A 14,059-nucleotide genomic window follows, 5' to 3' on the forward strand; every position below is an offset into this window, starting at 1 on the left:
TGCAAGTCTAATTATAAATTTATAAAATTGTTAAGCCACCTAGTCAAAGTTCAACTTGTTGAGTGGAAAAGGTATTTGGACTATTTGAATGGAAATGTTAGTGAAAATCAGCATTTTATTGATAATTGGCAACCATCTATGAAGACAATGTCAGTTATGCCCAAGGATCAACAAATATTTATGTGTCACCAAGCTATCAATACATTATTCATTATACAAAATTTGGTGCATAGAATATGTGAATTAATCGATTACACACTTATTGAGGACTGTGCTATTGAATCAATTAATTAATCTATTTATAAAATAAATTAATAATTTTTTATATGAAATTGAGTAGTAATATTATTCCTTTGGCATTGTTTATTTTCTAATCATATTGTCATTGAACAGATCTTTTCAATAAAATTGTTGAAAAGTATTAACATGTAAAGGGAGGTTCTAATTTATTTCTAATAGTGTCTCTTTTATTAATAATCTACTTTGTAAGCTCGGTATTTGGATATCTTACAATAGAAAAAAATACTGTATACAAGTTCTATATATATATAAAAAATTACGTTCTCGTAGTCGCTTTATATTATTATTAATAGGGAGGTCCTGAATTATAAAATGTCATAAATAAATAATTATTAGGGCCTACAAATATCGATATTCTTTTATGACTACATGGTTTACATAAAAATATTAGTAAATATATGGATATAAATTTACAGATATATCAAGATATTTTAAGAATGAAATTTTTTATTGATCAATGTTTTTTAACGAATAATATTTACCTTCTGGTTCATATTTTTCTGTATTGAATTGTGAAAACAAAATCGCATAAATGGAAAAGATTAGTATAAAAATAGAATAAGAACTTAGAGAAAATTTACGCAACATCTCGTTTATTAAAATTTGCTTTGAAATGGTTTTTATTCAACAGTAGTTCACTTTTATTCTATGATATCTTATCTATAGGTATAAATTAAAATTAATCTTTGATCAGATTGCACTATTGTACTCAAGTAATGTTTAGAATAACTCGGAAATTATTTAAACACTTTTAAAATAAAAACCTTTCAATATTTATTTTGTATTAACATAATTGCAGAAATTTAAATAGTAATTTAATCAGAGCTACATTATAAATCTTTACAGTTTTGCAATGATCCCACTACAAAGAACATTAACTAAAGTATTTTATAATTTGGCGCTTCGTTAATGAAATGTAAAAAAAATGATCGGGGAGGTGAGTCTACATATTCATGACGATAGAGAACTAAAACTAATGCGTACAGGTACTTAGCTTACCTCTGCAGCGTTCCACGTGGACATAGTTCTTGAAGTAACAATACCAATTACAATAACAATAATTATGGAAATTTAAATAATAATTTAATCAGATCTACATTGTAAATCTTTACAGTTTTACAATGATCCCACCACAAAGAACATTAACTCGAGTATTTTATAATTTGGCGCTTCGTCAATGAAAAGTAACTAAGTACTTCTGCTAGAGATGACGCCTGCGCATTGAATAAGGAAGATGCGCGCTGCGCTGCGGTGGCAAAGTCACACGTCCGCGGCAAGCTATTCCGGTCGTCCGTTCTCACTTGCTCGGCCATGATGTTGAGCGCCGTGTCGAAGGCAGCCGCTGGGGCCCTTAGGGCCGTCAAACCAACCCTTCTCCAACAAGAATCTGCCAAAATCGCTGGAGCACTCTCCGTCAACAGTGAGTATTCGTCTGATGCTCCATTTTTTACGCGCTCCATACTTGCCGGCCTCGCAATCGCAAGTCTCTTGATACTCCACCTTGTCTCTCGTTCGTTCGGTCGCTTTTCCTATCGACTGCTCACATGATTAAATTTCTTTTTAATCTTGAAAATACGTCAAATGTCAGCTAGTTAATCCTTGTTTGACCCAAAGCTGTCTGTTACTTAACGAGCTTTCTGATTTCTATCCACTTTTTTTCCGAAAAAATTGGCCGCTCTGTCGCGGTTATGTAATGTATGTTATTCGACCGGAGACGAGTGTGCGCTGCTCGCTAGAACATGGCGACAGCATCGGGGTCACTTGGTCTCAAGCACATATACTGTTCGTTGCTTGTATCCGCCGAAAGTCGTTCTGTCAGTTTTATCGTTAAGGAATTTTCATGTTATTTCTTCGGTTAGGCCAGTTTTTCGTGCCTGCTACATCTGACAATTTATGTTTCGAGAGAGATGGGTGAAGAACCTCGCGAACAGAGAGCTCGTGGTTCTCGTTGCGCAAGTACTTTTGACTGAAAATCGGTGAATGAACATTTATCGGATTTTCGCGAATAGAATGTGTTAGAACATGGAGACAGTCTATTTTTCAATCGAAGGCATATTTTGGGTAATTATATAACTGTCCATTACCTAATATGCGGGTAGGTTTCGATGTGATTAACTGTCAGTGCCCTTGAACCTGTGTACTGATCTAGAATTGTCATTTTTCACTGACAGACTGATAAAGTAAAGTAAGCTGTCAAATGATCCTTCACGTTGTCGGGCTGTTAACGTTAGATTTGATCCTCAGGCCGAGAGTATGCAGCTAAGCCAGCGGCCGCAGGCAAAGGTGCCTCGGGAAAAGTGGTGGCCGTCATCGGTGCCGTCGTCGACGTGCAGTTTGACGATGCGTTGCCTCCAATCCTTAACGCCTTGGAAGTGCAGGACCGCAGCCCCAGGCTAGTGCTTGAGGTTGCTCAGCACTTAGGAGAAAACACCGTCCGTACCATTGCCATGGACGGTATGTCGCCGTCGGGTTATCATCCGCGACGTTAGCCAATTTTAATTATATTCAACTGGTTATGCAACTGTGCTATGCTGTGTACTACAGGTACCGAGGGTCTTGTTCGTGGTCAAAATGTCCTGGACAGTGGGTACCCCATCCGTATCCCCGTAGGAGCTGAAACTCTGGGTCGGATCATCAACGTCATCGGTGAACCCATCGACGAACGTGGCCCCATTCCAACTGACAAGCTCGCACCAATCCATGCGGATGCTCCCGAATTCGTCGACATGTCCGTTGAGCAGGAAATTCTGGTCACGGGAATCAAAGTCGTCGATCTGTTGGCCCCATACGCCAAGGGTGGAAAGATCGGTACGTACTCGTCTTGACTTTGGGCAATTGACACGATTATGCGCGGGATTGAATTTCCAATGGATTTGTTTACGCGGTAGGTCTGTTTGGTGGTGCCGGTGTCGGTAAAACTGTACTGATTATGGAGCTGATCAACAACGTCGCCAAGGCCCATGGTGGTTACTCAGTATTTGCTGGTGTCGGCGAGCGAACGCGCGAGGGCAACGATCTCTATCAGGAAATGATTGAGTCCGGTGTCATTTCCCTGAAAGACAAAACCTCCAAGGTGTCATTGGTGTACGGTCAAATGAACGAGCCCCCGGGCGCTCGTGCCCGTGTTGCCTTGACCGGTCTTACGGTAGCCGAGTACTTTAGAGATCAGGAGGGACAAGACGTATTGCTCTTTATCGACAACATCTTCAGATTTACTCAGGCTGGTTCTGAGGTAACGACTTCGCTACAAGCTTCACAAATGCCTGTCTTGTGGCCATGTGCAAAATTGCTGTCTCTCGTTCCAGGTGTCGGCCTTGTTGGGTCGTATTCCATCTGCCGTAGGTTATCAGCCAACCTTGGCCACTGACATGGGTACCATGCAGGAGAGAATTACCACCACAAAGAAGGGATCCATTACTTCGGTACAGGCTATCTATGTGCCCGCCGATGACTTGACTGATCCCGCCCCTGCCACCACATTTGCTCACTTGGATGCCACCACTGTATTGTCTCGTGCCATTGCCGAACTTGGTACGTTTTTTTGAATAGACACGTCAGTGTCTGTTCTCTTTTGATCCACAATTTTCACCAACGCTTCTTAGGTATCTACCCCGCTGTCGATCCCCTCGATTCGACTTCCCGTATCATGGACCCTAACATTATTGGTGCTGAACATTACAACATTGCCCGTGGCGTACAAAAAATCTTGCAAGATTACAAATCACTGCAAGATATCATTGCTATCTTGGGTATGGATGAGTTGTCCGAAGAAGACAAACTTACCGTCGCACGTGCGCGTAAAATCCAGAGGTTCTTATCTCAGCCATTCCAGGTAAGGTTCTTTTTTGTTTATATTATTTTGTGAACGTTTATAATTTCATTCCGTTGAAACTAACGTTGCATTGCGGTAACAGGTCGCTGAGGTCTTTACTGGCCACGCTGGCAAATTGGTGCCTCTTGCCGAAACCATCAAGGGATTCCAGAAGATTTTGAACGGAGAATTAGATCATTTACCAGAAGTCGCGTTTTATATGGTTGGCCCAATAGAAGAAGTTGCAGCAAAGGCAGAGTCTTTGGCTAAATCATAAATCTAAACTTCATTCATTGAGAGCTTGACATTAAATTTTCTTAATGCCATTCTTTTAACGAATCCATTATCCGTTTTTCTATTAAAAACGTACTTGAAGTAATGTTAACGGATGATTAGATTTGTTGTTAACATCAATACCTTTATTGTTTTAATAAACACAATTTAAAACAGAACACAAAATAATTTTTGATTAACAATTTACTGCAAATCATAAGGATTATTGTACATTTAGTGACTAGTGCGAGAAATTCCATCAAATAGCTCTATTGTAATTCCCGTTACACATCAAAAACACTTCGACGATCGAAAAATGTTCCGAACAATATACTCTGCGAAACCGTATTGTATGTTAGTTAAAAAAATATAATAAATATTTACAAAAAACACCATAGATTTTTTATAAAATAATATTTATTCTTTTATTTCTTAATTCTTTTTTTACAAAATCCTTTTATAACTTATCATTCCATAGATTGTAGAAAATGTTACTCGTAATATTTTACATTATGAAAATAATATTTATGAAAAACTTATTCTAGTTAATCACTTCGTTTATTAATAACATTTTTTTTTCTTTTATAAAAAATTTAAAGCTTAATAAAAGTTATGGACACTGTCACAAGCAAAAAGAATACGTCTTAAGCGAGTGACCGAATCAGAGGAACCTATATGATAATAGAAATATGTAGGAATATATAGTCAACGGCATGTTCCATATATTTCTTTTTTTTTTTCAATATTGAACTTTTTGTAAATATCTGACAATCTTACAACGGGTTTTATGTAGTGTGTTTGGATTTCTTGGACTCTAAATCAATCATTGGTTCTGTAATGGCATATGCTTTAACTAAAGCCTAAAAGAATTTTTTTAATATTAATATGAATACTTAAGATTTCACAATAAATAAGAAATTCATATGTGCAATGAAAACTTACTTTCCATTGATGCATATTTAATGATAAAACATTTTGGATATTTCGTGTAATTCTATTGCGTTTATTTTTATCGATACTTTGATCTTTTTCACCTGTACAATTTTCCACATATGGTATACCTTCTTCATCTAAATAAATTTAAAATAACTTTTTTTTAATGACACATTTATATAAAAACTTATAACTAATAAAAATAAATAATAAGCGTACACTTTACCTACTGTAAATTTAACAAAACCATCTCGAATTAGAAAAGAAGTATGTAACATATTTTCAATAGTTTTTCCATAACTGGTAGGATGAAGTACCAGAGCAAAAAAGTCAACTGGTCCCTTCCGTTTCTGATAATTTTTAATGATTTTCTTAATACCATTTACAGTTTCTTCAACACTATCCTCAACTTTGTCAAGAGATATTACGTTTTCTGGTCTCTTTGTTGGAGCTTGAGGTACTCTAACAGTTTTACGTTTTATAATTTCTTTTCTAGCAATTAAACGAAAGGTTCCTAAAAAAATATATATTTGTGTAATTATGTTAATAATTTGACAAAAATCAAGTGAACTACTAATACCTAAAAGCATGGTAAATTTGGCAGTTTTATTGAAGTTGTGTATTATTTTCTTTCCTAATAGGGACCAGTCAATATTTTCTTCACCAACTGTATCTGGCATTCTTTTAGTAAACTCCTGCTAAAAAATCAAATAAAAAGATTTCATAGGACATGCAATAAAGCTAAAAGTATGAGAAAGTAACAGTACTGAGTGATATGACTTACAATTTTCTGAGCAAATTCTACAGAATCATAGTTACTAAAATCTCTAAGAAGATTTGCAGAACATTTCTTTATAATGTTGGATGCAGAGCATACAATTTTAGAGTCTAAGACAACTTCTTCAGAGTTTTGAACTATAAAAAGAAAAAATTTTTAATTTTCAATATTTTTACTTTGCAGTTACAATTAGAAATACTGAAGTGTGTCAACTTTACTTTTCTCTTCCATAGTTCCATCTTGATTTATTCTGTCCACTTCTTTTACTATTGGTTCTAAATATTCTGGAGTTTTCGTGGTAATATTGTTCTCTAAAATAAATTTTGGTAATTATAAAAGATTTCATTTTTTCAATCATTGTCAAATCAAATTGTCCATATATATTTTGGTATATTAGTAATAAATAATAAAATATATATATATATATATACCAAGTTCTTTTACTTTGACATGACAATCCCTCAAAATTTGTGTCCGTTGTTGTGGAGATAGATGATTGGTTTGAGATGAATAAAATGATCCTTGTAGTGGTGTGTCTGAGTCGCTATCTGAATGAACTATTTCTTGAGAAGCCATATTTGCCTGTAATGATTTATATTCATTCTAATTCAAAGCCATAATTATTAGTCTTCTGATTTATGTCCAATGTAAAATTGGTCCATTTGACTAATACTATAATTTTAAACAAGAACAGTTTTTGCACAAGCTCAAAAAAACGATGTTTAGTTAATGCAAATGTTATAAGATTAAAAATCAAGTAAATTGTTTTTTGCCAATGAAATATTAAAAAAAAACAAAAATAACCTTACAGATGTTCGATACATTAATTAACGATAATACAATAGTTTAAATGACATAAATAAAATTACAAGCATTTTAGTATAAAACGATGGATAAAAAGTATAAGCATTAATCAACAATGAATTATAAAGAATTACGTGCACTTACGAACTTAATGTGCACATTACTTGCTTGAAGTAGTTATTAACTTATTTTTAAAAAAAGCGTTTCACAAATGAGTTAGTTTTTTGTGTTCAATTCAGAAGAAAAACTGAAATAAAAATTATTTCATTACTTCTAGATATACACTAATCAAAACGTAAACAATAAATGTGAATAGAACAAAAGATCGAAACCGACAAACGAATGATGACCGCCTTCCGAAAAATCAAACGATACTGGTTTACTTTTCGGTCGGTAAACAAGATGTACAATTTATCACACTTGCATGCTTATATAGTAATATATATATACAAAGCGTGGAGTGTATACATACGATCCATCGACGATACGATCATTTAGGTAGTGATCATGACATTAACAAATATTTAGCTGTGACTAAACGTAATATGAACACATTGTAGTAAAAATGTAAAGGTTCTACTAATGTTGAGTAAATAAATACGTATATTTTGTAAAAGTTATTTGACGTACATGTGATTGGAGGACAATTTCAATATTGTAAAAGAGAAAATTTTAGACATATGATGGAAAATTCTCAAGATAAAGTATGACACTGTGTGATCATGTGATTATTTATAATAATTTTCTTACTTGTAATAATAAAAATTCATTTTAGGACGATCAAAATGACAAAGATGATTCTGAAGTAGAAGACGAGATTGAACCTCGATTAAAATATGTTAGGATGAGGAATGATGTTATAAATATTTTACAAAAAGATGCTGCCAGTTGCATTGCTGTTCATCCAAAAGTAGAGCACAATACATTTTTCACAACATTTATTAAATGTTGTCACAAAGCTATTCATTATTATCAACTTTTTCTTTAGTTCCTATGCTTGGGCTCACATTGGGGAACTATTCATATACTTGACCATCAAGGTAATAGCATTGAATCAAAAAATTTGAGAGCTCATACGGTTGCTGTGAACCAAATATCTATAGATCAGAATGGAGATTTCATAGCCTCTTGTAGTAACGATGGTAGAGTTTTTATTTATGGATTGTACAGTACTGAAAATAATCACAATATGAGTACAGGACATTGGGTCAAGAGTATAGCCATTGATCCAAAATACTATAAAACTGGCAGTGGAAAAAGATTTATAATTGGTTAATAAATAAAAATTTCATGATCAGGAACATATATGAAGAAAATAACAATTATGACATTATATTTTAGGTGAAGACAAGTTGGTTTTGTATGAAAAAACATTTTTAGCTCGTTTGAAGGCAACAATTTTGTGGGAAGCAGAAGGTGGAGTGCGCTCTATAGCATGGACAGATCAGTTTGTAGCTTGGGCATCAGATACTGGTGTTAGGATTTATGATTTAAATTCCAGGTGCTCTTTAGGACTAATTAAGTGGTCAGGAACTGTAGAGTAAGTTGCATTTGCTTGTTGCTTTTATGTGTAATTTAATTTTATTAAATCCGTTTTGGTTTTGATTTGTTTAAGACCGGTGCCAGAACAATATAGATGTAACCTTAGATGGTCAGATGACAGAACCTTATTAATAGGATGGGTTGATACAGTCAGAATATGCCAAATTAAAAAAAGATCTAATCGAGAACTTATCAATCGAGAATTACCTGAATTTGTAGTTGAATTAGGTTTAACATTTTTTGATTTGTAATTATTTGAATGTATACAAATGAATTTTAATTGTAGTTTTTCTTCTTACATTAAAGTTTCTACATTTCAAGTAGACTTTTTCATATCTGGGATTGCACCTCTTGAAAATCAGTTAGTTTTATTAGGCTGTTTAAAGGAACCATCTGAAAATGGAAAAAGTCAACGCCCAACTTTGCATGTTGTAGAACCAAAGTACCAAGATTTTAATATTATATGTGCAAATTCCCTTTCTCTAAGAGGATATGAAGAGTACAACTGTAATGATTACCATTTGGATTGTTTGATGGAGGAAAACAGGTACCATTTCAAAATATTGAGAATTTGTTGTACAATGAATTACAGAGTTATTTTACTCAACCCTCTTTTCAATTCATTTAACTTAATTTGTTACTACAGGTTTTTTATAGTAAGTCCTAAAGACATTGTTGTTGCCAGTTTGTATGATGCTGATGATAGGATCGAATGGCTTTTAAGTCATGGGAAATTTGAAAAAGCTTTAGAAGCAGTCACTGTTAATGGCGGTAAAGACTGTAAACATTCCTTAGCAGATGTTGGGCGTGTATATTTGGATCATTTATTAAACTGTGAAAAATATGATAAAGCTGGCAAACTCTGTCTGACAATACTTGGTCAGAATAAAAAGCTCTGGGAAGAAGAAGTATATAAATTTGCTAAAGTTCATCAACTACGTACAATATCTGCTTACCTTCCAAGGGGTGATATTACCTTAGATCCACACATTTATGAAATGGTTTTATATGAATATTTAAAATTGGATCCAGATGGATTTCTGCAATTAGTAAAGGAATGGTCACCTAAATTATATAACGTAACTGCTGTGGTAAATATGGTCTTAGGTCACTTTTTAATTCATAACAACCAGAGACAAAATGTACTTCTTGAAGCACTGGCTATACTGTACAGTCATGAAGGAAAATATGACAAAGCCTTAGCAATGTATTTGAAGTTAAAACATAAAGATGTATTTTTATTGATTCAAAAACATCAACTGTATAGTTCAGTTTATGATATGATTGAAGGGTTAATGGATTTAGATGCTGATAGAGCAATACAATTTTTTTTAGAGAAAGATAGAGTACCATCTGAAATTGTTGTACAAAAATTGCAAAATAATCATCGTTATTTATACATGGTAATTCAAACTTATTGAGAAGCTATTTTTAGTTATTAATATTAAATTTTAGATTAATAAATTTCTATTTTCTGTTTCCAGTATTTAGATGCTCTAGATAAAAAAGATACTAAAGACTCAAAAGGAAAATATCATGGTTTACTTGTTCGTTTGTATGCGGACTATTCTAGAGATAAACTTCTGCCACTTTTAAGACGATCAGATAATTACCCAATTCAACAAGCTCTAGATATTTGTAGCCAAAAACAATTTTATCCAGAAATGGTTTATTTACTTGGTAGGATAGGAAACACTTCACAAGCATTGCAACTTATGACACGAGAACTTAATGACATGGAAAGTGCAATTGCGTTTTGTCAAGAACATGATGATGAAGAATTGTGGAATGATTTAATTAATTATTCCTTAGATAAGCCAGGTTAAAAATTTTTATTTTAATTTTGTTAGAATTTATTAACAGTCTAAATTTTTTTTATTAGATGCCATTACATTCTTACTGCAAAAAATTGGAACTTACGTTGATCCACGACTTATGGTTCAAAGGATAGAGCCATCTCTGGAAATTCCAGGCTTAAAAAAAGCATTAGTCAAAATGATTTGTGACTATAATTTACAAGTATCTGTTCAAGAGGGATGTAAGAAAATTATCTCCAGTGACTATTTCAATTTACATGAGAAATTAGTAAAAGGACATCAGAAAGGGATATTTATTGATGGTAAAAAATAATAATAGTTTTTATTTATGTTACACTTAACTAATGTTAAAATGAAAAACAAATTTTTATAGATGATCAGATGTGTGGAGCATGTCATAGAAAAATAATTATTAGAGGTGAGTGTTACATATTTCTAATATTATTTATTTTATCATTTATTAATACATTCTTTGCATTTCTTCCATGCTTTATAGAACCAAGAAATCTAGTTATATTTTATTGTAAGCATTCTTTTCATGAAGAATGCCTACCAAATCTTCAAGTTGTGGTAAGTTTCAATACTATTATAAAAGTTAATTGTACAAATTTTGATGATTTCCTTATTATAAATTATTGATTAAGCAAAAGATTAAAACTGTTTGATTTTTTAAGAAAGTTATTATTCTTGTTATAGGAAACATGTGTCATATGTAATCCACAAAAAGATACTTCACCTGGTAGAAAATGATTCTGGTGAGTGATTATTCCATTTTCAAATTATTTTTTCTAAATAATAGATACTTGATGGATTGAGATTAATTATAAAACTGATACCTACTTAAGTACAAAAACTTTCAAATTTTCCCATTTTGATCGGAAGTTAATATTTGAAAATGATCTATTGTAAATTTTAGAACATCATCTGGTTTTGCTATAAAATATTATAATTTATATATATATATATATATATATATATATATATATATATATATATATATGTATTAGTAAGAAAAAGTTATATAACATATACTTACTACAGAGTAAACTTTGAATATAATCACTTAAAAGCTCATTTATTTCAGAATGTAATAGTAGATATTTTCTTTTTCTGTCTTTTTCAAAAACCTATAAATCATGTTCTAAGTTGAATTTTAAGTATTACTTTAGTTTTGTATATCTTAATGTATATCTGATACAATAACTTTTTTGTCAAAATGTTGTGAGTTAAGCTCAAAATCTTCTTTCCATGTCGATCTCAAGGGTAATATAATTAGCTCTTGCTGATGTACGCAATGATCAACATGAGGATTTATTTTTATTATGTATGGAGAATTGATGAAATTTATGCTCAAAAGATTTCCTTGATTTGATAAAATATTTTTTATTATGCTACTGACTGCATCATTGAGATATAATTTTTGTACAATCTCATAAGTTTTTATATCTGTAGTGTTCAAATCCATACTAGAACACTCCTATGAAAAGAAAATTTTATTTTTATTTGTTAAATACTTAATGATATTAACTAAAATGTTTAAAATTGCTGTAGAATAATAAAATATAACATACATAGTCACATTTGACAATGTTTCCTTCTATTGTGATCATGTCAAAGCTTAAAATTCCAGAAAAATCTGTCATAGCCAAATATCGCATTAATACTATGCTACAACCATCGCTAATAAACATTGTACTACAATACGGCAGGCATATTGTTTTTGATTGCTTATATTCATCAGACTTTACTGTAACTCTAATGAAATAGCCATTATCTGCATTCCCTATGTACCCATTCTTTTCACACAAATTATTATTTAGTTCTGAAGATCTGGAACAAAAGTTATTATTACAGTGAATGTTAATCATATGTATGTTTTACAAAATAAAATAAGTAACTCATATTTCTTCTCTTGTAAACAGTGGAGCTCTTTGGTTGCTGAGCTGGTCAGTTTTGACACGATTAGATGATTATTAACTGTCATCGATAAGAATATATGCACTAAAAATTCTTGGTTTCTTGTACCAATACTTTCGACTGATACAGAGTATTGGCCAATTAATTCTAGTTTTTCTGATGAATTATCTTTGTGGAATACCTCAAGTCTTTCTCGAAAACATAAAGATTTCTGCATTTTGTCATCTGTTAAATAAGAAATATCAATATTAATCAGGATATCCTTTATTTTTCATTGATTATATTATTAAGGTTCTTTTAATATATATGCTAAACATAAAAGTATCATAATTATAATTGAAGTGCACTGTATACTATGTATAAATCATGTTAGAAATCGTATGTAATATTTAATAAGCACTATTTGTATGAAGCTAAAAGTCTTTATACAATGTAAATATCAATGCTTTTGAATATAACAAGACAATATAAAGTATATTAGCATAAGAAATATAGTCTTAATATCGATATAAGAATATTTCATATACTTTTTTAAAAATGCTATTAACACTAATTTTTTTTGTAATAAAAATTGCTTGTTATTATATTTGTCTTTTTTCTTACCTATATAAAAATTTGGAATGTGTTCTTGACAATAACAAAATAAATTAGATGTTTTTGGATTGTAGGTATGAGATAACATTTTTTGTCATGTAAAAAGTGCTTTCAAAAGTAAACGCGCGCTTGTGTAAAAGTGTTGACATCAGTATTATAAACATAGTTACTAGGACGTATTTAATAATAAAGTTAAATGTCTCTAGATTGTCTTAAACGCCAAAGCCGTCTGGTTTGTTTGGATCACATACCCAGATATACGCATACGTTTTCATTCCGTGAAACAGAATTTGTGTTACACAATATATTTAGATGACTTATAATTCTTTTGGAATATTTGATTTATTAGTTTAGTACAATAGTTTTGTTAATAAATAAGAAAAAAATTATATAGAATAAGTTGCAAAGTAATGTACCAGCATGTATTGACTTGCAGACAAACTTTGAATAATAATCGAAAGGTTCTAACCTCAAAAGGATATATTTACATTTATCATTATTTATTTGATTTCTCATATTATAAAAAATAAATTGAAATAAAATTAGTATACATTACGCAATTATGTATTACATAATTGCGTAATGTATTTTTTGTAGACAAAGCTTTGCTTGAAAGATCACTGATTACTGTTCGATTGACGAGTAGTGAATTTTCTAATAATTTTGTTGACTTTTTCAGATTGAACTTGCAATGAACAAAAGTTATGAAAAAAAATCAAGTAAGCGTAGCAGGTCGAGAGAAAGAGAGAGATAGAGATCGAGATCGTGAACGCGAAGAGATAGAGAGTATAGAGACCGTAGACGCTCTAGAAGTAGATCAAAAGATCGTAAAAAAGATAGAAAACGTTCAAGGTCTCGCGAAGCAGATAAGTCTCGTGGAAGAGAACGTTCTAAGGATAGAGATTTAGAAAGAACTAGAGACAGAAAACAAGATAGAGTCAGAGACAAAGAACGAGACAAGTGAAGAAAGATGACGAGAAAGAAGCCACTGCAGAAGAAGAAAAAAGCCAGTTCCAAAAAAAAAACCTTTGAGTTTGGAAGAGTTATTGGCAAAGAAAAAAAGCTGAGGAAGAAGCTCGAGCTAAACCAATTTCTTACTAAGGCAGAACGAGTAGCACTTGTCTTCAAAAAAGACAAGAAGAAGTTGATGCTATGAAAAAACAATAAGAAGAGCAAAGAAAAACTACCTCAAACAGAAGGATTAAATTCTAGTATAAATAGAGAATGGGGTGATCGTGATAGGTACATAAATTATTTTTTTAGAATATAGTTTCAATAGGCGACTCTGGT

The 14,059-nt window shown here is 31.9% G+C and overlaps 4 protein-coding genes and 1 pseudogene across 7 annotated transcripts; 3 read left to right on the plus strand and 2 right to left on the minus strand.

Moving 5' to 3' along the window:
• Window positions 1-1,560: 1,560 nt before the first annotated feature.
• Window positions 1,561-4,770, plus strand: LOC131669504 (ATP synthase subunit beta, mitochondrial). The gene is made up of 7 exons (XM_058944417.1): window positions 1,561-1,720; window positions 2,545-2,754; window positions 2,845-3,108; window positions 3,189-3,532; window positions 3,606-3,831; window positions 3,903-4,132; window positions 4,215-4,770. The coding sequence occupies exons 1-7, from the start codon at window positions 1,612-1,614 to the stop codon at window positions 4,386-4,388; spliced, it is 1,557 nt and encodes a 518-aa protein (XP_058800400.1). The 5' UTR covers window positions 1,561-1,611; the 3' UTR covers window positions 4,389-4,770.
• Window positions 4,771-4,819: 49 nt separating this feature from the next.
• LOC131669543 (non-structural maintenance of chromosomes element 4 homolog A-like) lies at window positions 4,820-7,269 on the minus strand. Of its 3 annotated transcripts, XM_058944485.1 has the most exons (9): window positions 7,236-7,269; window positions 7,044-7,146; window positions 6,527-6,677; window positions 6,314-6,406; window positions 6,102-6,232; window positions 5,898-6,015; window positions 5,544-5,831; window positions 5,327-5,454; window positions 4,820-5,244 (listed from the first exon to the last, which is right to left on the minus strand). In XM_058944485.1, exons 3-9 carry the CDS (start codon window positions 6,669-6,671, stop codon window positions 5,170-5,172), a joined length of 978 nt encoding a protein of 325 aa, XP_058800468.1. In that variant the 5' UTR covers window positions 6,672-6,677; window positions 7,044-7,146; window positions 7,236-7,269; the 3' UTR covers window positions 4,820-5,169. The 3 variants fall into 3 exon arrangements, with proteins under 3 accessions (XP_058800468.1, XP_058800469.1, XP_058800470.1); XM_058944486.1 differs by having other exon boundaries at window positions 5,898-6,012; window positions 7,044-7,258; XM_058944487.1 differs by having other exon boundaries at window positions 5,548-5,831; window positions 7,044-7,258.
• A 118-nt stretch (window positions 7,270-7,387) lies between these two features.
• On the plus strand, window positions 7,388-13,565 carry LOC131669553 (vacuolar protein sorting-associated protein 41 homolog). Of its 2 annotated transcripts, none has more exons than XM_058944502.1 (13): window positions 7,388-7,603; window positions 7,675-7,809; window positions 7,888-8,170; window positions 8,241-8,439; window positions 8,515-8,669; window positions 8,748-8,988; window positions 9,088-9,844; window positions 9,926-10,262; window positions 10,324-10,560; window positions 10,632-10,676; window positions 10,755-10,828; window positions 10,955-11,013; window positions 13,449-13,565. In XM_058944502.1, exons 1-12 carry the CDS (start codon window positions 7,580-7,582, stop codon window positions 11,006-11,008), a joined length of 2,541 nt encoding a protein of 846 aa, XP_058800485.1. In that variant the 5' UTR covers window positions 7,388-7,579; the 3' UTR covers window positions 11,009-11,013; window positions 13,449-13,565. The 2 variants fall into 2 exon arrangements, with proteins under 2 accessions (XP_058800485.1, XP_058800484.1); XM_058944501.1 differs by lacking the exon at window positions 13,449-13,565 and adding an exon at window positions 12,181-12,314.
• Window positions 10,856-13,404, minus strand: LOC131669556 (uncharacterized). Its single transcript, XM_058944508.1, has 8 exons — window positions 13,186-13,404; window positions 12,779-12,802; window positions 12,157-12,400; window positions 11,830-12,088; window positions 11,463-11,735; window positions 11,295-11,385; window positions 11,099-11,191; window positions 10,856-10,994 (listed from the first exon to the last, which is right to left on the minus strand). Exons 1-7 carry the CDS (start codon window positions 13,283-13,285, stop codon window positions 11,115-11,117), a joined length of 1,068 nt encoding a protein of 355 aa, XP_058800491.1. The 5' UTR covers window positions 13,286-13,404; the 3' UTR covers window positions 10,856-10,994; window positions 11,099-11,114.
• Window positions 13,461-14,039, plus strand: LOC131669558 (probable splicing factor, arginine/serine-rich 7; annotated as a pseudogene).
• Window positions 14,040-14,059: the final 20 nt, after the last annotated feature.

This window comes from Phymastichus coffea, unplaced genomic scaffold, assembly GCF_024137745.1.
Source record: "Phymastichus coffea isolate CEN01 unplaced genomic scaffold, Cenicafe_Pcof_1.1 PCOF00094, whole genome shotgun sequence".
Classification (NCBI taxonomy): Eukaryota; Metazoa; Arthropoda; class Insecta; order Hymenoptera; family Eulophidae; genus Phymastichus; species Phymastichus coffea.